The sequence below is a fragment of the Vicia villosa genome, unplaced genomic scaffold, assembly GCF_029867415.1.
Source record: "Vicia villosa cultivar HV-30 ecotype Madison, WI unplaced genomic scaffold, Vvil1.0 ctg.000077F_1_1, whole genome shotgun sequence".
Lineage (NCBI taxonomy): Eukaryota > Viridiplantae > Streptophyta > Magnoliopsida > Fabales > Fabaceae > Vicia > Vicia villosa.
Window position 1 is genome coordinate 1,518,736 of NW_026705001.1, and position 27,500 is coordinate 1,546,235.

General features: G+C 36.2%; 1 protein-coding gene across 2 annotated transcripts in view; it reads right to left on the reverse strand.

Moving 5' to 3' along the window:
- The window catches only part of LOC131623722 (ATP-dependent DNA helicase SRS2-like protein At4g25120), a 29,393-nt gene that overhangs the window by 1,601 nt on the left and 292 nt on the right, over positions 1-27,500 (reverse strand). Inside the window, exons 2-25 of one of the 2 annotated variants that reach the window (XM_058894745.1) lie at positions 26,403-27,381; positions 26,263-26,304; positions 25,946-26,109; positions 24,260-24,458; positions 21,461-21,517; positions 21,257-21,362; positions 21,027-21,160; positions 20,830-20,904; positions 20,580-20,705; positions 16,001-16,132; positions 15,822-15,905; positions 9,198-9,311; positions 8,968-9,068; positions 7,962-8,028; positions 6,717-6,767; positions 6,244-6,321; positions 4,822-5,028; positions 4,672-4,710; positions 3,053-3,124; positions 2,863-2,949; positions 2,739-2,795; positions 1,544-1,755; positions 1,343-1,436; positions 553-603 (exon numbers count right to left, since the gene is read on the reverse strand). In XM_058894745.1, coding sequence (XP_058750728.1) covers positions 553-603; positions 1,343-1,436; positions 1,544-1,755; positions 2,739-2,795; positions 2,863-2,949; positions 3,053-3,124; positions 4,672-4,710; positions 4,822-5,028; positions 6,244-6,321; positions 6,717-6,767; positions 7,962-8,028; positions 8,968-9,068; positions 9,198-9,311; positions 15,822-15,905; positions 16,001-16,132; positions 20,580-20,705; positions 20,830-20,904; positions 21,027-21,160; positions 21,257-21,362; positions 21,461-21,517; positions 24,260-24,458; positions 25,946-26,109; positions 26,263-26,304; positions 26,403-27,381 — 3,328 coding nt within the window. Of the gene's footprint in view, positions 1-552; positions 604-1,342; positions 1,437-1,543; positions 1,756-2,738; positions 2,796-2,862; positions 2,950-3,052; positions 3,125-4,671; positions 4,711-4,821; positions 5,029-6,243; positions 6,322-6,716; positions 6,768-7,961; positions 8,029-8,967; positions 9,069-9,197; positions 9,312-15,821; positions 15,906-16,000; positions 16,133-20,579; positions 20,706-20,829; positions 20,905-21,026; positions 21,161-21,256; positions 21,363-21,460; positions 21,518-24,259; positions 24,459-25,945; positions 26,110-26,262; positions 26,305-26,402; positions 27,421-27,500 lie in introns of both variants that reach the window. The other variant, XM_058894744.1, reaches the window with a different exon arrangement.

The window sequence follows — 27,500 nt, forward strand, 5'->3', positions numbered from 1 at the left end:
GCCCTCGCACTCAGGACTACACATCTGAAATATGGACTAGTGCTGGTGAAATAACAGGGATCTCAATTCTCAACACCCTCTCCTCACGTCTAGGACTATATTTTGGCTCATTAACAAGTCTAGGTTAGACTGTGATAAGATCCTTAAATTTGGGCTTAGGGTTTATCCCATCCCTACAAAATTGATTTGTATGGTGATGTGATATGACTAGCCAGGCCTTATAACCACTACTTAGGCAATATCTCTAGTCAATGTGGGAAACGCAACATAATGACAAATCCATCACGCTTAGGATTGCAATCTAAAGCATAGTCTAATGTGGGTGAAAGAATAAGGATTTTTCTGAACACTTTTAATATTGGAAATACTCAACGCAACCAAACAATAATATGCACATTCACTTCACTATAAATAATGACAAAGAATACAAGAATGTATCCATTAGAACCATTCCACATAACTGAGAATTTGCTAATGTGAAATAAATATAAATATTCAAGAGAATGATGTGTAATAAAAACAAGCAGTACAGAGTGATATGATACCGCAGACCTTGTGTTTGTTCTTCTTCTGTCTAAGGCGTTCATCAATTACAAAACCAACCTGAACATCCAATATGAAAAAAATTAGTTTCAAACAAGCAAATTTAATAGTATTCCTGCACAATATCTCTGAAATGCCTCATTAACATTCCCCACTAATATTCAAGATAGATCGAATTATTTATACTTTACAATTATAACTTAGAGAGCTGAACATAACTTCAAGCACTATTTATTTCCTAGAAGTCAATTAAAAGGGACTTGATCAATTCAATTAGTTTAGCTTTTTTATAGCGATTCAATTAGTTTGTAATTCCCAACAATAAAAAAATCCATGAGCCTCACTGTCTCAGTTAGTTATTGAGTTCCAGCACTTCTATTTAAAGGATTTACCATAAGTGCAAACAGGATACTTCTTGGGCACAAAAACTGCTTTATTTCCATATGCATTTTGTAACAGATACTTGTATAGATATTTTAGAAAGATTCTTTGATTCAATCTTTTCATCCTGTTCTACTTTTTTTGCTTTTTTCACTTGACATTTTAGAAAGATTCCCAATCCATGTAATGAAGATTTCACAACGTTAAATAGACATTGACAACCTTGTCTAAGAGAAGTGCATCTGCTAAGAAGTTTGAATAATTTTTTTATAACAAATACATTTCACCATAACAAATTTGCAACATATTTTTCATCTTAATAATAACTCATAATCCTAAGAATCCATTACTTGGCTATGAATGATCAAGATAAATATGTCACATGCACACAGGTAAGCCAGAACAACTATAGAGTCACCTTATCTAGCAACCTCTTTGGATCTTGAAATGCTTTCTTTTTGGCCCATTTATGGAACATATGGGAAACCACAGATCTCTCTTCTACGTTGAATCTGCAAAGTAACAAATATATTATGACTAAAAACAATTCTTCAAAATTAATCATGGCTGAGATCATTAACGCATAATAGTAATGTAGTTGCCAAAATAAAAGTGAAACCTTCTTATGAAATCATTGCCATTGTTTGCCTCTGCAAATTCTGCAAGCTCGATGGAAGCCTCGCTAAAATGATAGTTGAGCAAATCATTTGGCACAGGGACCAAATTAGACTCAGATTGTTGTTTTTTAATCAACAAATCAGTGGTAGAATGGGTAGTTTCCTTTTGATGACCTTCTCGCTTTATTTGTAGTTCTTGCATATTTATTTCACCCTACACAAGAATGTACTATTCACTGACTCAACTTGTGAACATTGATGTCGAAGTTATGGAAGAAGAAATATTATTATTTGTAATATAGTAACTTGATCCAAATGAATAAACACCATCACCTGATTATAAGGAAAACAAGACTCTTAATCCTAAATAAATAGAAAAAAAACTAGAACCAAATCAAAATAAAGACCAAGTAATATGTAAGCTAATCCTAAGAGATAACTTAAGTTCTCAACAATTAGAAACTGACCCTACGAGATAAACAAAGATATTCAAAGATAATGCTCCCTCCATCTCTAATTATAAGCACCATTTGAGAAAGAAATTTGTCACTAAATATAAGCCCTCTTTCAAATTACAAGGTGCATTTATTATTCTTTTTCCAAATATAACCTTAATTAATACTACTAATTGGTCTTTGAATATGACAAATCAATAATGAATATATCTATACACAAAGGATAATTTAGTAATAGTCAAACAGAATGCATACTTAATTACACTTCCAACTTTTCTTAATATATACTCCCTCTGTCCCAAATTATAAGAGAAAATTACTTTTTAGATTCATTGAATAATTAATGTATTTGGTCTATATAAAGACCAGATACATTAATCCTTCAATGAATCTAAAAAGTGATTTTCTCTTATAATTTGGGACGGAGGGAGTACTCCCTCCGGTCTCATATATAAGCAAATTTATAAAAAAAACTCACCCTTTAAGAAGAGTGTCTCATTGCAGTTAATTCTTACACTCTTTCTAATTTTACCCCTATTTTTTGCTTTGGAAATCGTTGCAAAGATTAAAATGTAAAAAATTATAGGGGTATATTTGGTATAGTGACATTGAATGTAATAATTATAGATTTTTTTTGCCTATATTTAAGACCATAGCACTTTTTGTTTTTTTGCTTATATTTGAGACCGGAGGGAGTATGAAATATACAATAGGTGTTTATAAAAAAGGCAGTGTGACATACCTGAAACTCTAGAAGATGATGAGGGATTTCTTTCAGAAATCGGGAAGGTTGAAGCATCTAGAGACACACAAAGTTAGCAAAATCCAACAACTATAAAAAGAGCTGAAAGTTATGCTGGACAAACCTGCCAATTTGAGTCCACCGTGACATAGAGAATAAAAAGCTTCTGCCGAGCACGAGTCATTGCAACATATAGTAAACGTCTTTCTTCCTTTTAATCAAATAGGAGAGAAACATAACCAATAACCAATCTATAACAAACTACAAGACAAAAAAAATGAACTTAAGAATAAAATTATAGAAGAAAAATGTACCTCAACTATGGCCGCAGTGTCCTTCACAACACCTTTGAATTCATGTAATAGAGGAATCTCAGATTCATTTGCCTATTTAATATACCAAAACAGCAGTCAAGACTTTAAGGCAATACTTGTTTTCATAATAACTTTGAACAAACCAAGAAATGATGACCATCAAACAAGGTAGTGAAATTGCAATTAGACAAGTTCCTCCATCTTCTGAACTGTAACACTTGGTTAACCAGGTGTAAATGCCAGCCATAAAGTTAAAAAATACCATACAAGTAAATATTAACAATGAAACAACTTCCTTGAATAACATTAGAAAACATGCTAAAGAAGCAAGAAATTACTCATGAACAAAGTAATCATATAGAAGATTCAGATCACAATAAAGATATATCCTACTGCTATGTGAAATGCAAGATTTGGTAATTGCATAACTAAATCTTCAATTACTTTCTTAAAATATAATTTCACAGAAGTTTATGCATTTTTTCGTAATCTTCTCTCTTATATAAGGAAGGAGACATGCTATTATTTTCTACTTGCAATCTACACCCTGGATTGGCTACCTCTGTTTTTTGTCTCGTTCGATGCCGGTCTTGTTTATCTTCCTTAGGTTTACATTATTGTTACTGATATCCATCAGTAACAATAATGTGTTGCACTGTGAGTTATAAAAAAAATTCCAGTATTTGGCTCAAATTGAACAAAGAAAAAAGTAAATTTCATTTGGAGATTAGCATGAGTTGAACAATTATCCAGCATTCTATAAAAATATAATTAAACTATTTTGATTATTAATAAAATTCAAAAATAATAAGTTAATTATATTAAACTGATGCAATAAATTAGTTCAATAAACCTATCAGTTGAATTTATATAATCATTTGAATTTCTTATTAGTAATGTAAATTAAAATAACCAAGTCAAGTAATTTAATTTCTTAATTAAATTTTAAAAAATAAGTTAATTGATAAGGTATAACATTCAAATTTACCTAGACCAAAAAAAAATTCAAATTTCATCAATACTCCTATATATAAGAAAAAAATTTGGTGATTTTCTTGGTCCTAATTATAATAAAAAATCACAACCTTAAGATGCATTAATTGCTAAAGTTCCTTTTTATATCCTTATCAAGTATATCTATTTCCACAGTTGGTGGGTGTAAAACATTTATGTGGAGGTTAATAGCATTTCAAAATTAAAACATTAAATAGCTTACATTGGTATTGATGATTTTTTTTTTTTTTTTATATGTAGGACCAAAGGGAGTAGCTTGATTTTTTGGCCCAAGGATATCGTTGTCTTCTCCAAATTAAACATGCATCTTTCGCATCTATTGCTTTTATTTTTCATATTTACCAAATAATCTGTCAAATCTAGTTTATTTGTTACTTTTTTTCTCCCTTTCTTTTCACTTTTTCTCTTTCCAACCAAACATACCTTATATGGCGCCAACAATTATTTACCAAATAATTGTTGGCGCCATACAATTGTCCAAGGATAATATGAATAATAGGTATAGATATTTGAGTATCTGTGTTTCAAAAACATCATAAATCACAAATTCACCAACTTGCTTTTGAGCTAGACAAAAAAGAAATGCTCTAAATATTAACGCATACCTTAACTATGAAGACAATGTCCCATTCTAAACCTTTTGCCTACAGGTCAAATGAGTTTGAACTTGCATTACTGTTGAGCTTAACTCTATTAAATACTTATCAAACTGTTGAGCTTAACTCCATTAAATACTAATAAAGTGAGATGGTTACCTGATGAATGGTAGTCAATGTCACAGAATTATCATTGTCCTTTCTCCGAGCACGGAAATTTTCTTTCTCACGCTCAAATAGATAATCAATGAATGATTTTAGCACAAAAATGCAGCCTTTATCTTCAGACATTTCCTTTTCCCCTCTTACTTCAATGAATTTGGTAGACAAAAACTTAGATACATCATCTAATAGGTATTGAAGAACCTGAATAAAAGGTATATTCAACTTTGGATGAAGAAAGCCTATGTAAAAATGAACTAATGTGAAAATCAAAAGACATACATTTAAAATTCTAATCATAATTTTGGAACAGAATCTTCTGCCAAACATCAAATGCTCTTTATTAGATTTTTAAATTGAGCTTAACTAATCCTTAAAAAACCAACTAATAAGGTGAGGAGTGTCATTCTTTATAAACTTTAATCAAACCTTATCTTTATTCAGTGTGGAACTTGGGCTTTTTCCAATGCCACACGCCAAACACTGTTAGGGTTGGTGTGTGGATATAAGTGGTGGGTGGGTTGATCAATAGACTTTGATACCATATTAGATTTTTATATTGGGTTTAATTTATCTTTACAAAACAGTCTTGTAAAGTGAGTGGTGTCAGTCTTTACTCTTGATGCATATTGTGCCGAATATATTTCAAAAGGTGGTAGTCTATGATGCATAGGTATGGGAGTTTGAGTTATTTGTTTAAATTTATATTAAATATATGTTTTTAATTGTTATATATAATTTGTCCAAAATATGATTAAAGAGTGGTCATCCCGTTATCCCATCTTCGGGGCCCGCCAATCCGCGCCGCTATCTGGAATTGATTACTTTGGTTCAATTCAATCTATATTTATCTAGATTTGTTTGCTAATATTTAGTAATCCTTGTGCTAAATAATGGGGTTTTGATAAACTTTAGGCTTATATAAAGAGCTGGGTATTACAAAAGCACGAATATATATATATATATATAGAGAGAGAGAGAGAGAGAATATCTAGTGAGAATGGGTAAGTTATATGAGAATGTGAGAATGAATAAGAACCGTCAGTTTTAAAAAGGAAAGGTTGAGATTAAATTGTTGTTTTCACTAAATCATGTGCCATTAAGAGGAAAGAAAAATCATTAATCAAATTTTAAAAATATCTTTTAATCTCAACCATTAAATATAAATCTAGTGGTTGCAATTAAATTCTTACATTCTCATATAACTTACTCATTTTCATTTTATATATATATATAAATATATATATATATATATAAATATATATATATATATATATATATATATATATATATATATATATATATATATATATATATATATATATATATATATATATATATATATATATATATATATATATATATATATATATATATATATATATATATATATGGTTTTATCTTGCATCAATAACTTACAGATCTGATGTCATAGTCTTCATTCAACAATGTCCCTCCATCAACATCAACAGTTGCCCGTTGCTCAAGAAGGTACTTCTAAAATTCAAAATTCACATATCAGTAAATATATCATGACATTATATGGAACAATTTTAGAAAATAATATAAATTTATTTTACAACTTATGAATGTGTATTTCAAAACTTTAATTTGTTTATATCCAAATGTATCTGAACACGATATTACTGGATCATGCAATAAAACAATTATATATTTGATGGGAGCATTCTCAAGACTGTTTCTCAGAACTATGAATTCTAAACATACAGTTAAAAATTAAACAAAAATATGCTCAACCAGCACAACTTTTAATAATAAAAAATATGGAAGGGAAAATTATTATCAATAACGGTGACAATAATGAACATTATACAACTGCTTTAGGTGGGATTTGAACCATGTTCCTTGAGGTTAAAGAGTCAAGATCTTACCTCTGGTATCATATTTGCCACAGAAGTTATGATAGTTGAAATTGAATTTTCCTGTCAAAAATAAATATGGCATGCATTTCAAGTGAGAAAAGTATTTAATGGAAGATGTGAAAGAAGTCCATCATAAGCCTTGAATATTGTAGAAATGGTTAGGACTAAAAAAGTAAGTCATGTTGCATTTCATTTAAAGTATATACTATTAAGGAAGAGGAAAAAAATAAATAAATTTTAAAGGATGTACACCAGATGTATAAAAGTTTTACAGAGTCATAAAACCATATTCCAACATAGTGTCGCTATGCTATATTACTTTCAAATATATTTCAACAAACATTTACATGTTGAGATATAATTGTATGATTGTGTTGAACTTTTTTCCATAGTCGGTGCGTATCTATTAAACTCTTTAAATAAAGCCATATGACTATGACCAATGGAGGTTGGGTCAAGCGGAAGGGGCTAGATTCACATAACATAGCGAACAAAGGTTTGAATCCCGAATGAGAGGCACCCAAATTTAGTCCCAACGCGGCTCGAATAGGAATACCTCCGGGGAAGGGGAAAATATGGGGGAAAACAACATGACTGTTTTTTTTTGGGTAAAGTATATATAACTAGGTTTGAGAGGCAAAAAGAAATAATAATTTAAAATAACCAGAGGACCCTAGAATCATTTAAAACAAGTCATTGTATGACAAAAACTGATTTCTTATATCTCATAGAAAAGAAGATCCAATTCCAAGGATAAACTATAAAGCATCTTCTCTTATGAAGTTCAAGACCAACAAATATGAGAAAAGGAAGATAGAAAAAAACAATAGTCTGACTAGTAAGTTAGCTATATGAACTGATAAACACCATTGAGATTAATAAGAAACCAACTGTTTAGTAAAATCATAAATTCTTTTTTTATGCTTTCAGTGTATGTTTCCTTTACCACCTCTTTATTTTTCCCAAAATCCCACAAAAATGTCAGGTCAGGTGACTTTCTATTTCTTAAGTAGTCCGACTCATGTTAGCCATGAAACATTTAATGGCGTCTTTTGATTAAAAAAATCATTAATGTAAGATCCAATGGTAAATCTTTGCTCCTCCATCTCTCATCATATTGAACACTCTTTCTCTCATTCAATGTTTCCCACGTATATGAAAAAATGAAAGGTCAGATGTCACCTCACCACGGTATACTTTCTCCCCAATAAACACAAATAACATCAGTAGTCAAAGTGTACAGAAAGTATTTACCCTGTGAACAAGTTTTGATATGATCTCTAGTGTCGTTAAAGTCTTCCTTCCGTGGGTAAGCTCACTCCTATGGTCCATGAGTGATGAAAGTCAGTATATCAATTAGTTTATAATACTATAAAAAAAAAATAGTACAAGAATAAAGAGAAGATATGTATAAAAATGGCTTCACAGGCATTCTTCACAAGGTAACATAATAAGCCAATGAAGCCGTGGGTTTTAAAATAAAGCAGGAACTACTACAAAATAAACAAAATGTAAAATTAGATACATCCAAACTCCGAGCACAAATCCTTTGAATCTAAAGAATTAATAGCATTAAAGATATCTTTCCAAGTACACTGTGTACGACTGGGCTGTTTTCACCTATGTATCTCTTCAGTAAAGAAAATCAGAACTTGCAGGATTAACAACGAAATGGTGAAGCCCGTGACCATTAATAACTGGTTCTACCTGCTGCTTCCGCGGGTGGAAATTTTTATTATCTAATTTCTCAAAAGAATTGAGGGAGACTGATCATCATGGATTGAGAAATGAGATGTTTGGCAGTGCAATATTGAGCAGGATGAAATGGGTTGCAATGGCTTTGTCGGCGCAGGAACAAAGATGACAGACAGTGAAATAGGGTTTTCCTAAGGCAATGAAGGTGTGGAGGCCTCAAAGTTTTATGAAGAATATATATATATATATATATATATATATATATATATATATATATATATATATATATATATATATATATATATATATTTTAATTTTCAATATAGTTACACGAAGGCTTTCTAAGCAGGCTTTACAACCATGACACCATGACAGAATCTTACAGAAACAGTAAATTAGGACTAAGGTCTGTTACACCAAGCTACTTAATTGAGAATCTTATACAACATATCCAGAATATTTTGCATATATCATTGGTCAAAGTGGGGGTTCAATACTAATAAAATATTACACATACATTTCTATATAACATGATAAAACATTCAAGGATGAATAACCTAACCACCTTTTATAAGTACCAGAAATCTTTGCACTAAAGATGTCACGGGCAGCTGATAAGAAACTGCATTTTCTATTAGTTGAAATTTTGCTGATATGGTCAATTACCTGCAGATATAAGCACTGATATGAAACACGGATGCTGAAAGAATTACTTAAATCAAAAAGACAGGAAGCCACCATGCTACATGTTCCCTTATAGCAAGTCAAACTGAGAATTCATTATAAAACTTGTACCCTCTTTTTCATATCCTTCTCGAAAGGAAGTAAAGCCTTGAAGACTCTACTATATGAGTCATCATCACAATCAGGCAGTGCTGTTTGCAGCATAGCAATGATAGTTTTGACCACCTATTATAAAAAGGGACAAGGTAAGAACTTATGGCATATATGTGAAGGTAAAGATACAAGAATTTGCAGATAAGATAGTTGTAAATTATAAATGTTAGAGTTCCATATTGGATGAGAGATGGCTTGAAGATATATTAATAAGTGTGGGTAGGACTCACCTTACAAGTCGTTTTTGTAAGGTTGAGTTAGGTTCAACCCAAATTTTAAGATGGTATCAGAATCTATCCAAGATCTGTTGGTTCACCTGCTAGGTTTCCACTATCGAGTCACGCTCTAGATGTCATGTACTGAGCGTGATGGGGGAGGTGTTATGAGTCTCACATTGGATGAGATGGCTTGAGCATATATTTATAAGTCGGGACAATCCTCACCTTACAAGGTTTTGTATGATTGAGTAAGGCTCAACCCAAATTCTAAGAATAAACATAAAACTTACAAGAGTTTGTGAACACCAATACGAAACTAAAAGGTACCACTGCCAAATCTCCTTAAGGTCAACGGACGACTTACACATGTATTCAAACACATCGTTTAACCATATGTCTCTCGTATTTCTTTCATTTCTCTCTTTCTATAATAATAAGTAATATTAAGTGTTAGGGACCAAATGAATGAAGATGGGCCAGATATGGAAATAACCAATCATAGTGGGCCTAAGAGTGCTAAGACCTGGCAGGTTTATTCTAGAAGGAAAAGAGTATCACACACCACTAGCTGAGGTGGCAGAGAGAGAATTAGTGGTACTGCCAATACCGTTAGACTGTACCTATAAATGATGTGGGAAGGGAATGGGAAGAGCACCTTAGAGAATCATAGAGTAGTCTTGGGATGGAGAGCTGTTAAGCACTCCAAGGAGCATAGCTCTGTGGCAGTTAGATCATAGCATCTTCTGTAAATTCTCTTCCAATCATATAATAAACAGTCATTATTTTCCATTAGCTTTTTATTCCTTGCCCTAATTTTATTTTATTCTGTCAGAACCTAACATTGGTCCGACCTACCGGATTACGACGACGGAGCCAGTGAATGCCACCTAAGAAGGTGACGTTGCCAGCATTCACGAAGATGGAAGCTAGGGTCGAAGCTTTAGAGAGCGAGATCTCGGAGGTACGATCAACTTTGGTTGATGTACAAAATACGGTGAAGACGAACCACGTGAACTTGATAATGATGCTGGAAAAATGCTTGGGTAAGTCGTTGATAATCGATGAAGAAAGCTCTATCAAAGGCTCACCAACAGGACCAGAGGGGACGGAGAAGAAGTCGAGTGCAGTCGTCAACAGCCTTCGTGGAGAAGCATTGACGGAGTTTCGTCAATCCGTTAAGAAGGTGGAGCTACCGGCGTTCTCCGGTGACGATCCGGCGGGATGGATATCTAGAGCAGAGATTTATTTTCGTGTTCAAGACACAAGTGTCACAGTGAAAGTGGGGTTGGCGCAGTTGAGCATGGAGGGGCCAACCATCCATTTCTTCAACTCGGTGTTGGAAGAAAACCCAGATCTGACATGGGAGGAGCTCAAGGTAGAGCTACTAGAGAGGTATGGAGGTTTGGGGGAAGGAGACGTTTATGAGCAACTTACAGAAATTCGTCAAAAGGGAACGGTGGAAGACTATATCCAAGAATTTGAGTGTTTGACGGCTCAGATCCCAAGACTGCCTGACAAACAATATCTGGGGTATTTTTTGCACGGATTGAAGGACGAAATCAGAGGTAGGGTTCGGAGTTTTGTGGCGATGGGACCACTTACGAGGAGTAAATTATTTCACGTCACTAGAGCAGTGGAAAGGGAGATGAGTACTGGGTCGGGGTGGAACCGAAGTCCGAAAATAGGTGGGTCAAACCGGGTTAACCCGGGGAGACAAGGAGGTACTGATTGGGTTTTTGTAAAAGGGGGTCAGAATAGTGGAAATCATAATGGGGTTGGGCCTAGAGGGTTCAGTGGCCCAAATCGTGAATCCAAACATGATCCTGCAGATAGGAGAAAGGGGGGTCCACGTGAGAAGGGGTTTACCCATTTGTCTTATCAAGAACTCATGGATAGGAAGAAAAAGGGCCTGTGTTACAAATGTGGAGGCCCATTTCATCCTCTCCATCAATGCCCAGAGAAGAAGCTCCGGGTCATGATTGTAGACGAGGAGGAAAGTGGAGATGTTGACGGAAATTTGCTGGCGGTAGAGGTGAACGAATCTGAGGAGGAGAGTGGCGGTGAAATGAGTGTTATGAGTCTCTTTGAACTAGAAAAATCCCAGCGTTACAATGTTCAAACACTCAAACTCAGAGCAACAATCAACGGCGTACCGGTGGTGGTGTTGGTTGACAGTGGGGCTACGCATAATTTCATTGCGAGGTCCATGGTTCAGAAGTTAGGGTGGAAGGTAGAGACCACACCAGATTTTAGAATCAAGTTAGGCGATGGGTTCCAAACCGTTACCAGAGGAAAATGCAAGCAAGTTTTATTCAAAACTGGAGAAGTCACTTGTGAAATCGAGGCTTATCTATTTGATTTAGATGGGGTGGATGTAGTTGTGGGAATGGCATGGTTGAAATCTTTGGGAGATATGATAGTGAATTGGAAGAAGCAAACAATGGAGTTTTGGCATGAGGGGAAGTGGGTAATGTTGAGAGGGATAGAAGGTACGCTTGAAGCAAATCCGGCATTGCAAAGCATCGTCGGGAAGGCTAGCAAAGGGTATGGCAATAAAGGATGGTCCTTAGATGCAAAATTGAGCACCACTGAAGGGAAAACAGAAGCAGTGTTAGTGCAATCTGATATTCAAGGAGTATTGAAGTCATTTGATGATGTGTTCCAAGAACCTAAGGGTCTTCCTCCACGACGTTCAAGGGACCATGCTATTAATTTATTATCAGGGCAAGGCGCAGTCAATGTCAGGCCATACAGGTACCCACACCACTAGAAAAATGAAATAGAGAAACAAATTAAGGAGATGTTAGAGGTGGGAATTATTCAACACAGCTGCAGCGCTTTTTCGAGTCCTGTTATACTGGTGAAGAAGAAGGATGGGACATGGCGGATGTGTGTTGATTATCGTGCTCTTAACAAGGTCACTGTGCCCGACAAGTTTCCAATACCGGTGATAGATGAGTTACTCGATGAGTTACATGGAGCTCAATATTTCACCAAGCTGGATTTGAAGTCTGGGTACCATCAAGTGAGGGTGAAACCGGAGGATGTTCACAAGACGGCTTTCCGTACTCATGAAGGCCACTATGAATACCTTGTGATGCCGTTTGGATTGATGAACGCTCCATCCACGTTCCAATCTTTGATGAACGAGGTGTTCAGGCCGTTGTTGAGGAAGTTTGTGTTAGTTTTTTTTGACGACATACTCATTTACAGTAAATCGTGGGAGGCGCATATCCTTGAAGTAACCGAAGTGTTGCAGATTCTGAGGAGACACAAACTGGTTGCTAATAGGAAAAAGTGTCAATTTGGCCAAAAGACTGTTGAGTATCTCGGTCATTTGATCACGGGAAATGGTGTAGCAGTAGATCCCACAAAGGTGCAGAGTGTAATACAATGGCCTATACCTAAGAATGCTAAAGGGGTGAGGGGATTTCTTGGCCTTACGGGCTACTATCGCAAGTTTATAAAAGATTATGGGAAGGTTGCCAAGCCATTGACAGAGTTGACAAAGAAGGAGGGGTTCAGATGGGGACCTCAAGCTCAAAAGGCTTTTGAAGTATTAAAGCAGAAGTTGACAACAGCCCCGGTACTTGCATTACCTGATTTTGAAAAGGAGTTCACAGTGGAATGTGATGCATCCGGAGTGGGTTTAGGTGCGATCTTAATGCAAGAGAGGAAGCCCATTGCTTTCTTTAGCAAGGCCTTAGGAGGAAAGAATTTGGCGAAGTCGGCATATGAAAGGGAATTAATGGCAGTAGCTTTGGCAGTGCAACATTGGCGTCCTTATTTGTTGGGCAGACATTTCACTGTGACAACAGATCAAAAGAGTTTGAAGCAATTATGGCAACAAAAGATTACGACCCCGGATCAGCAGAATTGGGCCACTAAATTGCTTGGTTATCAGTTTGATATCGTATATAAACCGGGAGTGGAGAATAGAGGGGCAGATGCTCTTTCCCGGTTACCCGAAGGTGAATTAGCAGCTCTGGTTTCGTATCCAATATGGGAGGAAGGCAATGTGATACAGGATGAAATCCACAAGGATAAGGTTTTGCTAAAAATCATAGAAGACTTGGACAAGAAACCAGATTCAAGGCCAGGATTTAAGTACAAACAAGAGGTGCTATTTTATGAGGATCGTTTAGTGTTGTCTGCACAATCTTCATTGATTCCCAAGATGTTGGCTGAATTTCATGTTACTCTGGAAGGTGGGCATTCCGGGTTTTATCGCACCTACAGACGTTTAGCTGCTAATGTATATTGGATAGGGATGAAAGCAAGGGTGCAAGCTTATGTGAAGGCTTGTGATGTTTGTCAACGACAGAAGTACTTAGCTATCTCACCTGGGGGTTTATTACAACCTCTGCCCATTCCCTCAGCTGTATGGGAAGAGGTCTCAATGGATTTTATCACCGGTTTGCCAAAATCCCGTGGGTTTGAAGCTGTTTTTGTGGTAGTTGATAGGCTATCAAAATACTGCCATTTCATTCCTCTCAAGAGACCTTATACGGCAAGAACAGTAGATGAAGTTTTTGCAAGAGAAGTTATACGACTTCATGGTTTACCTACAGCAATTGTTAGTGACCGTGATCCTGTGTTCATCAGTAATTTTTGGACTGAACTTTTCAGGCTGCAGGGTACTACTCTGAAGATGAGTTCAGCATATCACCCGGAAACGGATGGCCAAACGGAAGTTGTCAATCGATGTTTGGAAACTTATTTGAGATGTTTTATTGCGGACCAACCAAAATCCTGGCTGTCTTGGATTCCGTGGGCAGAATTCTGGTTTAACACCACATTTCATGCGTCTACAGGGAGCACGCCTTTTGAGTTAGTATATGGAAGAAAACCTCCCGTCATTACAAGGCTCTTGCAAGGTGAAACAAGGGTGGCTGCTGTTCAAAAAGAGTTGGAAGAACGAGATGAAGCACTCAAGCAGCTTAGAGCTCATCTCCAAAGGGCTCAAGACCGCATGAAGTATTTTGCAGACGAGAAGAGGACAGAATCCAGTTTTAATATTGGAGAATGGGTGTTTCTGAAGCTTCGTCCACACAGGCAGCAATCCGTCGTCTCTAGGATTAATGCTAAATTGGCAGCTAGATATTATGGTCCGTTTCAGATTGTGGAAAGGATTGGAGTTGTTGCATATAAGCTTAAATTACCGGATGGGTCGCGGGTACATCCAGTTTTTCATGTCTCTCTATTAAAAAGGGCAATTGGAGATTATACAGTGGAGAAGGAATTGCCGCAAGAAGTTGAAGGGAGCTGTGTGGAGCAGTTTGTGCCTGAAGGAGTTTTAGCCACACGTCTCAATGGGCTAGGAGAACGGAGAGTTAAACAAGTTTTAATTCAGTGGACTAACAGGGCTGTGGACGAAGCTACTTGGGAAGACATGGAAACCATAACAAATCAATTTCCTGAATTTAACCTTGAGGACAAGGTACTTTTTCTAGAAGGGAGTATTGTTAGGGACCAAATGAATGAAGATGGGCCAGATATGGAAATAACCAATCATAGTGGGCCTAAGAGTGCTAAGACCTGGCAGGTTTATTCTAGAAGGAAAAGAGTATCACACACCACTAGCTGAGGTGGCAGAGAGAGAATTAGTGGTACTGCCAATACCGTTAGACTGTACCTATAAATGATGTGGGAAGGGAATGGGAAGAGCACCTTAGAGAATCATAGAGTAGTCTTGGGATGGAGAGCTGTTAAGCACTCCAAGGAGCATAGCTCTGTGGCAGTTAGATCATAGCATCTTCTGTAAATTCTCTTCCAATCATATAATAAACAGTCATTATTTTCCATTAGCTTTTTATTCCTTGCCCTAATTTTATTTTATTCTGTCAGAACCTAACATTAAGTTTGACACGGGAAGATATTCTAGGATACTTTAAATTAACTTAAAGATATTATAAGATATTTTACAATATTCTAACAAAAACCAACGACAAACCAATTCTTAACCGTTCTAACTTCTAATGCATATTCAATCCGTTAACTTATTCTGGCCGAGCTTTATAACATTTGCATAAGCATTATATGCTCTGTCTGTGTTTTAGTTTATTTATTGTGGGACATAAATCGATGGGAAGCACACCTAACACAACCGAAACCGATAGATGTGAAATAATTAGTATTAGTCTACCACGGATTTAACCTCCAAGGGAGAAAACACAACTATAGTCTACAATTAAGGGATTATGTTGTAATGGAATATCGTTGTTTATAATAGTTAACGATCCACGTAGTACAATAAGCTGTAACTGTTAGTGAGTGGAAGGGTGTGAATGATTCATAGTTACACATTAGTCAATTAAAATTCCTAGAAATGAACACGTTTTATCTTAATTAGGAAAATCAATACCTTTTTTCTGTAGAATGCTACACCATGAATGTTAAATGGAATTTTCCTATCCCGAAAAGCCATTTGGAAGGCTTTCCCTGATACCTATAATCAGGAAAAAGGAAGCAAAGACCATTCAGTAGTTATGGGGCAATTTCTTTGTACATACTCATAATAGTTAGAGTATCAAGAAACATCACCCGCCTACGGTAGAGAATTGCAATGTTTCCATAGGAACAGTTATCTGCTGAATGATTAGATAAAATTTCTGAGATTTTGTCAACAATAAATGCACATTGTGCATCCTCATTGTGACACTCCTTCATAATTATCTGCAGATTATTGCAAAAATCATTGTATATAAAAAGGAAAATCACAACGGAGCTTGGCATACTGTGAAAAATAGAAATCAGAGTGTTCTGAATGTGCTTGAGTGAGTAAAGCACTCAGCATCCATAATATTTATACACTATATAATTAATTACATATTATGTTTACAAGGAGAAATAAATAATAGTCCAACTTCCTAAATGCATGAATCTAAATATACATGAACCTAAAACTTAAATGCTCTTTTTAATGGAAAACATACAATGTATTTTTTCTATTTCCAACACTCCCCCTCAAGCTGGTGAATAAGTATTCTCCATTCCCAGCTTGGATATAATTCGTTCAAAATTTGAGCAACTCAATCCTTTAGTGAGAATATCCGCAAGTTGCCCATGTGAGGACACATATGGGGTGCAAATCAGCCCACTGTCAAGCTTCTCCTTAATGAAGTGTCTATCAACCTCAATATGCTTAGTTCGATCATGTTGAACTGGATTATGTGCTATAGTGATAGCTGACTTATTATCACAGTAGAGCTTCATGGGTCCTTCCCATTTGATTTTCAAATCTTCTAAAATAATTTTAAGCCAAAGTAATTCACAAATGCCTTGTGCCATGGCTCGAAATTCAGCTTCAGCACTAGAACGTGCTACTACATTTTGCTTCTTACTCCTCCAAGTCACAAGATTTCCTCCAAGAAAGGTGCAATACCCTGTAGTGGATCTTCTATCAACAATTGATCCTGCATAGTCTGCATCAGTGTAGGCCTCAAGTGTTGTATTTCCATTTCTTTTGAACAAAATTCCTCTTCCTGGAGTTCCCTTGAGATACTGCAGGATTCTATGAACTGCTTGTAAATGGATCTCTTTAGGACAATGCATGAACTGACTAACCATACTTACAGCATATGCAATATCAGGTCTAGTGTGAGACAAGTAAATTAATCTCCCAACTAGACGTTGATACATTTCTTTATCTACTGCAACATCTTCTTCTGTATTACCCAATTTAAGATTTGGATCCATAGGAACGCTCGCTGGTTTACACGCTGTTTTTCCTATCTCTTTGAGTAAATCTGTAATGTATTTTTGTTGTGATATAAAAATGCCTTTTCGGGAATGTGCCACCTCGATTCCCAAGAAGTACTTCAGCTTTCCAAGAGCTTTTATTTCAAACTCCTTAGCCAAACAATGACTCAAGATCTGTTGCTCCTTCCAATCATCTCCAGTCATTATAATGTCATCCACATATACTAACAAAACTGTTACTCCCCCTTGTGGCGAGTGTTTGATGAACAAGGTGTGATCCCCTTGACTTTGCTTGTACCCCAAGGATGTCATAACCTTAGTGAATCTTCCAAACCATGCTCGAGGTGATTGCTTTAGGCCATATAACGCTTTTTTCAACCTACAAACTGTATTGTCAGACACATTTTTTTCATACCCCGGTGGTACCTGCATATAAATCTCCTCCTCAAGTTCCCCATGTAGGAAAGCATTCTTCACATCAAATTGTTGTAAATTCCAACCATAATTGGCAGCAAGTGACAAAATTACTCTCTGTATTCATCTTCGCAACCGGTGCAAATGTTTCTGAGTAGTCAATTCCATAGGTTTGTGTAAACCCTTTGGCAACCAACCTGGCTTTATATCTTTCGATTGATCCATCAGCCTTATATTTTACCGTGTACACCCATTTGCATCCAACTGGCCTCTTTCCTTCTGGTAAAGTCACTATCTCCCACGTTCCATTCTTCTTCAGTGCGTCCATCTCAATATTCATGGCTTGCTTCCATTTTTCATCAGACAATGCCTCAGAAACATTAGTAGGTATGGAAGTAGCGTTAAGGTTTGTAAGGAAGGCTCTATGGGTAGGTGAGAATTTTTGAAAAGAAAGATAGTTTGAAAGGGGATATAAAGGCTGTTTGGTGCATTTTCTGGTACCTTTCCTAATAGCAATTGGAAGGTCTAGGTCATCATCTGTTGTTTGGGTCATAATTTTATCCTGCAATTCAGAAGAATTAATTACCTCATTTGAAGGAGTCGAGTCAGGCTCTTGAACTTGTGTCGATTCAGGAACGGCCTTTGACTTTCTCATGTAAACCAGATTCTTTCCATATCTCACATCCACTTCAGGTTCACGTTCAACTACTGGTATATTTGATTGATTTGACTCAACCCTCAATTCTTCAGGCTCAGATGGGTTTGGTACAAGTGTGTTTAACTCAAGACCAGAAAGATCGAGTCTATTTGACTCAAAACTGGAAGAATTAGGTGGATTTGACTCGAGACCAGAGAGATTGAGTGTATTTGAGTCATGACCAGATGTATTTGACTTAATACTAGACAAATTGAGTGTATTTGACTCGAGACCAGAAAGATCAAGACTTTCAAGCTTATCTTCCTTAAAACTCTCCCCCTGAAGATAAGGTTGAGTGAAGTACGGTTCCTCTTCATGGAAGGTTACATCCCGCGACACAAAGAATCTTTTAGATGGAGGATGAAAACACTTATATCCCTTTTGAGTAGAGGAATAACCGACAAAAACACATCTTAGGGCTCTAGGATCGAGTTTTTGCTTGTCTTGACTATGCACATGGACAAATGAGACACACCCAAAGATTCGAGGTTTGAGATTACTACTTGTTGACAAATTTGGATAGAAGGAAGAAAGAACATCCATAGGACTCTTGAACCCTAATACTCTAGAGGGTAATCGATTAATAAGATATGTGCTAGTGAGAACGGCCTCCCCCCATAAATATTTGGGAACATTTTTATGAAACAATAGTGCTCGGGTTTGGTCTAATAGATGCCCATTTTTTCTTTCTGCGATTCCATTTTGCTGTGGTGTTTTAACACAAGAAGACTCATGGACAACTCCCTCTTTTTGACAGAAAGAAATAAGAACATGATTGAAGTACTCTTTTCCATTATCAGACCTAAGTCTTTTAATGTTTACTCCAAATTGATTTTTAATCATGTAGAAAAACTTTGGAAAAACAGTACTGACGTCAGACTTGTTTTGGAGTAAAAATACCCAAGTAACCCGGGTACAATCATCTATAAAAGTCACAAACCACCTAGCACCTGTTACATTTGGATTAGTAGAGGGACCCCAAACATCTGAATGAATAAGATAGAAAGGGGAAAGACTTCTTTTGTTGTTTAATGGAAATGGTAGACGCTTATGTTTAGCAAACTCGCACACATCACAATGAAGACTTTCAATATCTACCTTATTGAATAAAGACGGAAACAAAACTTTAATGACTCCAAAAGAAGGATGACCTAATCGACAATGAAAAAGAAAGATTTTTTCCTTTTTGGAGAGTATTGACTCTGACATAAATGAGTGAGACAAGTGGACATTTGTACAGTGACCTGGTTCTTCAAGATAGTAAAGGCCATTCCTTTCTCTAGCACGTCCAATCGTCTTTCCCGAGTCCTTATCCTGAAATATACAACAATCATTAAAAAAAGTCACACTACAGGATAAATCATTTGTAAGTTTTTGTATGGAGACAAGGTTCATGGATAGCTTCGGAACATGGAGAACCCTTTTTGAGGTTATAGAATGATTTATTTGAATATCTCCAAAGCCAGCTACAGTTACAAGAGTACCATCAGCAGTAGAAATTTTTTTATTACTGGGACAAGGGGAATATGTGGAGAACTGTTTTGAAGAGGATGTCATGTGGTCTGTGGCTCCTGAATCTAATATCCAAAATAAATGAGAAGGTGTTTCTGAGACATGAAATCCAAATGAGAGTGGAAGCTTACTAGAATACGCCACACTACAATTACTTGATGATTTTTCCATACCAGAAAATGCAGGGACAGTGGCTGGAACAGTGCAGACAGCGGCTGGAACTTGCAAACAGTGGCTGGAACTTGCAAACAGTGGCTGGAACTTGCAGACAGTTGCTGGAACTGTGCAGACAACGGCTGAAACGGTGTAGACAGCGGCTGAAAAATGTGCAGAGTTGTACCAACGGCTGCAGAAAACTGTATGAAGCAGTACGGACGGCTGCCGGAAAAGTATAGATAGCGTTTAATTGAAAAAACTTGACAGCACGTGTTGCCCAGTCAAGATTTAAGGGTTCTGACAGCATAAAAATGCCCGGTCAGATTTCTAAATACTGATATTAGCGGAAGTAGAGTCCCCTAGATTAGGAGCTCTGATGCCATGTGAAAAATAGAAATCAGAGTGTTCTGAATGTGCTTGAGTGAGTAAAGCACTCAGCATCCATAATATTTATACACTATATAATTAATTACATATTATGTTTACAAGGAGAAATAAATAATAGTCCAACTTCCTAAATGCATGAATCTAAATATACATGAACCTAAAACTTAAATGCTCTTTTTAAAGGAAAACATACAATGTATTTTTTCTATTTCCAACACATACTTTTCAGAACAGCACACTGCAAGATGTATGTACCTTCGAACCAGAAGAGTTATCAGTAAGAACATTCTTCAACTGACATCGCTTGGCATTATTTTGAATAAGTGCAGATGCAGCCTCGACAATGTAACGTGTGGACCTATAGTTTTTGTTAAGCCTGATCTGAACCAAAAAAGTAGGTGATGTCCAAATGAAGACATTTAATATGGCTGTGTGAGCTAGTCACAACCAAAAAAGAATTAAGCATTTAGCATAAAAATCATAATCTGTGAAGGACAAGAGAAACCTCTTTGTAGTTTGGAAAATCATTACGAAAGGAAATAAATCCGGAAATGTCAGCTCCATTGAAACTGAAAATGGACTGTAAGAAAAATAAGCCATGTGGCCAGTAATTAGGATGGTCTTTTAAATTCAGAGAGAAAACAATACAGGTATCTAGCCAGTCATCTCATACATTAGTGATCAAAGAAGAAATATTAAGACCTGATCATCGTCACCAATAATTGTTATTTTATGATGGGATGCAAGAACTTTTAGAAACTTGTATTGCATGGCACTAGTATCTTGGAACTCATCTATGACAACAGCTTTCCAAGAGTCCTGACTTTCTCTGAAAACTTCAAAATAGTACAAACAAAAATTGGAACCATAAACTGTAACAAGATGAATAGATTGTAGTTAATATTATATTTAATATTTTGGAAAATATTTACCTTCAGGAAATTCAGCGAGTAGCTTCACAGAACAGCTGATCAAGTCATGATAATCCAGAGCATTACACGATTTTAATATGTTACTGTAATTCTCAAGAATTTCTGCCTGATTACAATCCAGAGCACAGAATCAGAGATACAAAAGCAGAACAAGGATGTGTGTTTGTGCGTGCACACACATATGGAAAACTTTTAGCAGCTTACTCCTATTTCATTGCCCATTTCACGAAACTCTGCAGGAGTTCTTCCTGAGGCTTTGGCCTGAAACAGTGTACAGTTATTGCATATGACAAAGCTAAAATTTAACTACGGCATAAAAAAAATATGAGGAGGGATTGAACAAGCCATTTTAAGCAAATATAAGCAACAACCGACAAAGAGTGATACAGATTATAGGCAATAAGGAATGCACAATTCTATCAAGTTTCATAGCATCAGAGAGACTTTTTACATATTTCGATGTGTTCTATAGAGCCGTATAGATACAAGATAGGTTGCATTATGTAAATGCTGAACTGGTCAAAATACAGTTTAGAGTAAATTCCTGCACGATAATTGATTATATATACTATTTTTAAGATAGGTTGTAAATTGTTTGTGATCAACTATCCATGAGAATAGCCTTACTAAAATAAACTGAAAATGGATTATAGACATGTCATAAGCTATTTTTCTAAGCTCTCTCAAATGCTTTGACAAGCGTTTCTGCTAGTAGATAAGTCCAAATAAGTTGTTCATCAGTCAACACAAATACTGCATATGTATAATTAGTCAAGGAAACATGCAGAAATGAAGTGGTTGTGAATTATTATTCAGGTCAGAAAACCATGGAAAGATCCAAGTAAGCATGGAAAAGTAAAAGTTCAACTCAACACTATCTCAATCAATATATAAACCACCTCTTTCTTGGTATATATAAAAAGAAAGTGTTATTCTCATGTTTACCTGCATTGTGCACGCAAGAGATGATAATCACCAAAGCCTATGCACATTCATTGCCTACAAGAATAATCAAACATTACACCATTTTTTTGGGGCCAACTATGAGAATCAAACTACATTATTGTTCTCATACAAAAACACCATTTAGATTGGCTTAAATTAAGGGCTTTCCTGAAGTTCTCTTCATTCATCCCCTTCCTCTACTAATCAAACTATCATCTAATCAACCTAACCTTTGGCAACTATATGTCATCTTCTAACTAGGTGCTGTTTGAAGTTTCTCCTAAATATGGTTCTTCCTAATCTTATTTTGTTTTTTTAAGTCCACTCATAAACTACAATATTAGCTTCTCTGCTAAGCTTACTGTTTGTTCTTGCTGGTTCTTCTTTTGTAAAGAAACTCTTTGGCACTTTATTGTCGAACATTCAATGAGATAGATCCCTGCTGGTATTTACAAGTAAATCACTTTTTCATTTCATCCTCCTATGCCTTAGCCTCTACCTTATCACTTTGTAAAATGGATCCAAGATGCCTAAACCATGAAACTTATGGTAGTTCCCAATTTTGACCTCCTATACTGTTAAGAGTCCCACATCGGACAATATATGGCCTAAACATGTCCTTATAAGTGGGGGCAATCCTCACCCTACAAGCCGGTTTTGTAGGGATGAGTTAGGCCCAACCACACTTCTTAACATGGTATCAGAGCCTGGTTTAAGATCCGGTGGGCCACCTTCTATGGTTTCCGCTATCGGGCCACCCACCGTTCATTTCCACGCTCCAGTTGTCTAGTCCTGGGCGTGAGGGGGTGTGTTAAGAGTCCCACATCGGACAATATATGGCCTAAACATGTCCTTATAAGTGGGGGCAATCCTCACCCTACAAGCCGGTTTTGTAGGGATGAGTTAGGCCCAACCACACTTCTTAACATATACATTGCTAACTCTAGGGGTGTTAAAAAATCTGGTTATCCCTAAGCACGCCAGTAACTATGTCATTCCAAATTACAAAAGCCCAGACCATTTTCAGAAAAAATTGAACCAAACCATTTAGGCCTAAAAATAAATATAAAAATAAACGGTTACCAAAATAGGCTCGGTATCAGCTCACCAATTCTCATTTAGCAATTGAATTCTTCGTCGTCTTTCAAAAATCTAAACCCTAAGAGGAGCTTATCAACGCAGCTTTGCCACTACCGTCCTTGGCTGCCGCCACTATCTATTTCTCCAATTACAACTCCAAAATTTCAGTTCCACCACCGAACTCGCAGCCCTGAAATCACTTTTGTGAATTTCATCTTATTCTCTTTATTTTTCACCTTTTATGAATTCCTTTCTCGTCTTTGATTTTCTTTGAGGCCTATTCACTGTAACTCTACCCGATATTTCTTTGTGGTTGATTTGCTTTGAAATGTTTTTTATTTTACTTTGGCTTCCATGAATATCTCAATTTTCATGATCTCGGTGAACAAGGATCCCCTGTATTTATCAAAATCTGTTTCATTCACATCTCCAACCACTACACATGCATCAGGTACGTTGTAAACCCTTTGATTCCAAAAATTTCTCATCAAAATTCAAGTTTACATTTTTTTTTTCTGCCACTTAACTCATCAACAAGGAATATTCTCCACAAAATGTTTGTGTTGGCACTGCTGAGCAGTATGCCCAGAATGTGCTATTTAAGGCTAAGCTCTTATGGATATTTCATGGACAGTACCAACAAGAAAATAGAGGAGTGCACTGGAATACTGTGCCTGAGACAAATCTCACAATGGTACATTTATTGTTTATACACACAGTATTAATTGCGGTTAAAATCACAATAGTGCTTCCTTAATTAGAGCACAAAATGACCTGATATAGTGATATGAACTGTAGTTGCAAGATGTATTTCTAGTATAAACCATCACTTCTATAAAAATCAAACATCTTTGCAAACATAATCATAAAATGACAAAGCAATCAAGCTAGGCTAATGAAGATTTCGTAAATTAAGTGTCAGTTTATTGTTTGAAAATGAAGTTTAGAATTAGTTTCTCTTGTAAAAGAATCACACACCTGAGTCACAAAATTTTGCCATTTCTTTGCCTTATCCTTGAACTGTTTAGGGGTCTTTAGACTATCGGATGCTTCTCCAATCAATAAGTCACCATTTTTATGTTTCTTTGTTTCATTTTCTAATAATCGGGTGGCCTCAATAATTGCATTTCTCTGTTGCCATTGTCCATATATTAAGAATTCAGATGTACGGCCTAACCTGCAACATATGTGTAAATAATAAAATTAAAAAGAAGTTTTTCGACCATCGTGAGTTTAAACTTTTATGGGTGCAAGTGCAACTGTGCAACAGATAGATCACTTAGATCCAGTCATGATATGTGTCTATTGCGGTCAAGTTACTAGGCAATAAGTCTTAAAACCTGAAGTGGCGTATTATTTTTCATTACATGTTTGTTTTATTGCTTTATCATATATACTGTCCGTGTACTTCTTTTCCTCCTTTCTCTAACAAAGTTTCCTTTCAGGCTCTAAGCAGCTTCCCAATATAAACCTCCACTGCTAAAGCCAAAATTTTGAAAACCAACGAATTTTTTCCATATCGCAGGGAACCCTTATTCCCTTAGTATCAATGGCGGATAGCATGGCGAAGCAGCTGACCCCCAAAACGCTATAGTGCTATAGCGGTTAGCGGTAAGGCCGCTACGTCAAAGTTTAGGGAAAGAGTACAGGAAACTCATGCCATAAACACAAGCTTAAAACTAGAAGAATACACAACATTAAAGACATATTCATAATTAATAATCAAAGTTCATTGCTGACAATATTCAAACCAATATAAAGCAAGTAAGTTTTAGTTTCCAAAGCTTAAAATAACTCTTCTACGCATTTAAAGTAAACACAAGTGATAACCTTTAATGAGTTCACTATCTCCAAAGTAATGATTAATGAATAAAGATGGTCGCGAGAAAGGGCTGTCAAAAAGCAACAGATATCCAAAAAGCTGCAGAAGGTGGGAGGGGAGATGAAGTTGTTTTGGACAAGGAAATGACGAGACAGGGAAACCCTACTTTGATGTCATACCGAATTTTAAGATGAAATGACTAGAAAGTCTTTAAAAACAAAGGAAATGGCTATAAATTTAGGGCAAAAACACGGCTGTTTTGCATGAACTGACCCAAAGAAGTTTATTCAAAGAAAGTATGCACTGCACTGTATGTTTAAAGAAATACAGTTTACAGTTTATTCAACCTTTAAATGCTGAATAATGCAGTTATACTTAAGAAAATTATGTTATTGAAATTTGGATTGGGTCAAACTTACAAAACTGGCTTGTAAGGTGAGGACTGCATCATTTATAAACATATGTCCAGACCATCTCCTATCCAATGTGGGATTCTTAACCTATGTATAAAATGGAATTTATTGCTTCTTAAAGTTAAATATAAGAAAATGTACGTAAACTGTCTTATTTCTGCTACCTTATCCTTAGTAAATTCAATTCAACTACTAAATGGGAACAAATTAACAAAATATATTTCCCACATAGCAAGAGTTCAGACGGGGGTTATCAGTTTGAGGAATCGTGGATTATGACTCATGGCAAATGCCACAATTAGCATTTAAATAGCAAGAAAACTAACTAGAGTAGTAGACACAACACAGAGAAGCTCACAACTTGGAACTTATAAGCTGCAACTAATGACAGTTAGAGAAAAAATCTCAAGCAAATTCAGAGTTACTAACTTTTCTGCATGTGAACGACAAAGTTGCAAGCAAAATGAATGAAAAGTGCTGATTGTAAGTTCCTTTGCTGTTTCCTTCCCAGTTATGGCTCCAATGCGTTTTCTCATTTCAGAAGCTGCTGCGGATGTAAATGTCATTGCAAGAATGTTTAACGGACTAATGCCCTGCACACATTTAGCAGACAGTGAAAATTATAAACAAAAGGATTTAAATACATAAGCTCAAAACAAATTAACTCGGAATCAGAGAAAAGGAGGGACAAGAACGAAAGATAAGTGTACAGTGTCTATATATTATAGCGCAAAAAAATGTGTCACCTCATTAAGCAGCATCAAAACTCGCCCAACCATTGTCGATGTCTGGTATCACCAATAAATAAAAACAATTCAGTTCCTATACAAAAAGCAAATAGTCAAAGAAGAAATAAAATGTTGAAGAAAGCAGAGTTTATGAAAACCTTTCCACTTCCTGGACCAGCTACAATCATTAAAGGGGTGGAAACATCAGTGCAAGCTGCTTCTCTTTGTCTATCATTTAGGGATTCCAAGTATTTAGAATATTCCTCTGGCATGGTTCCACTCAATAAACCTTGCCTAGTACTATCACTATGCACATGTTCTTCTTTAGGATCCAAAGCAATCCCATGACTAAACATGTCACCATTTCCTATACCCTTAGAAACAGAACTAGTTCCTGAAACCAGATCAACATTACCAACTACACCGCTCTCACTCAAAACTTTCTCATGACAACTATTATCTAACCCCTGCCAGAATGCTTTCACCGCGGATTTCTGCTCACAAAGCATATCAATTTGCTCCAAAATGGACTCATCAAAATCATAATCTTCTATACCATTAGAAATAGCACTAGTTCCCAAACCCATATCACTATCACCAACTACACTAATTTCACTCAAAACTTTCTCCTGACAACTATGACCTAACCCATGTCCAGCTGATTTCACCGCAGATTTCTCCTCACAAAGAATATCAATTTGTTCCAAAATGGAGTCATCAAAATCATCATTTCCAATATCCTTACATACAGCACTAGTTCCCAAACTCAGATCAGCATTACCAACTACAATCCCATTTGAAACTTTCTCCTGACAGCTATGATCTAACACCTGCCCAGCCGCTTTCACCCCGGATTTCTCCTCGCAAAGTACATCAATCTGTTCCAAAATGGAGTCATCAAAATCATCATCGAATAGGCCACTTCCAGAAAAGTAATCAAGTGATTCAGGTTTAACTCCTCCAGGCACTTTCCTCGGAGTTTCGAAACTCGATTGACACAGATTCTCCTTCCCAACCACTGTCCTTGCACTTGAACTGCAGCTAATTGCATCAGAAGATGCTCCGCCGCTATTCCCTGTCGAATTGAGTCTGTTTGACGGAACATCCGCAAGAGGAACTTTCTTCGCAAGCGGAACCCTACCAGCATCACGGTCAACATCGCTTAAGCCTTTAATTCTAGTAACAAAAAGAAATTTCAGATTATGAGGGTTTCAATAACGAAATCAATTTGCTTAATTTCTTTTGTGATTATGAAT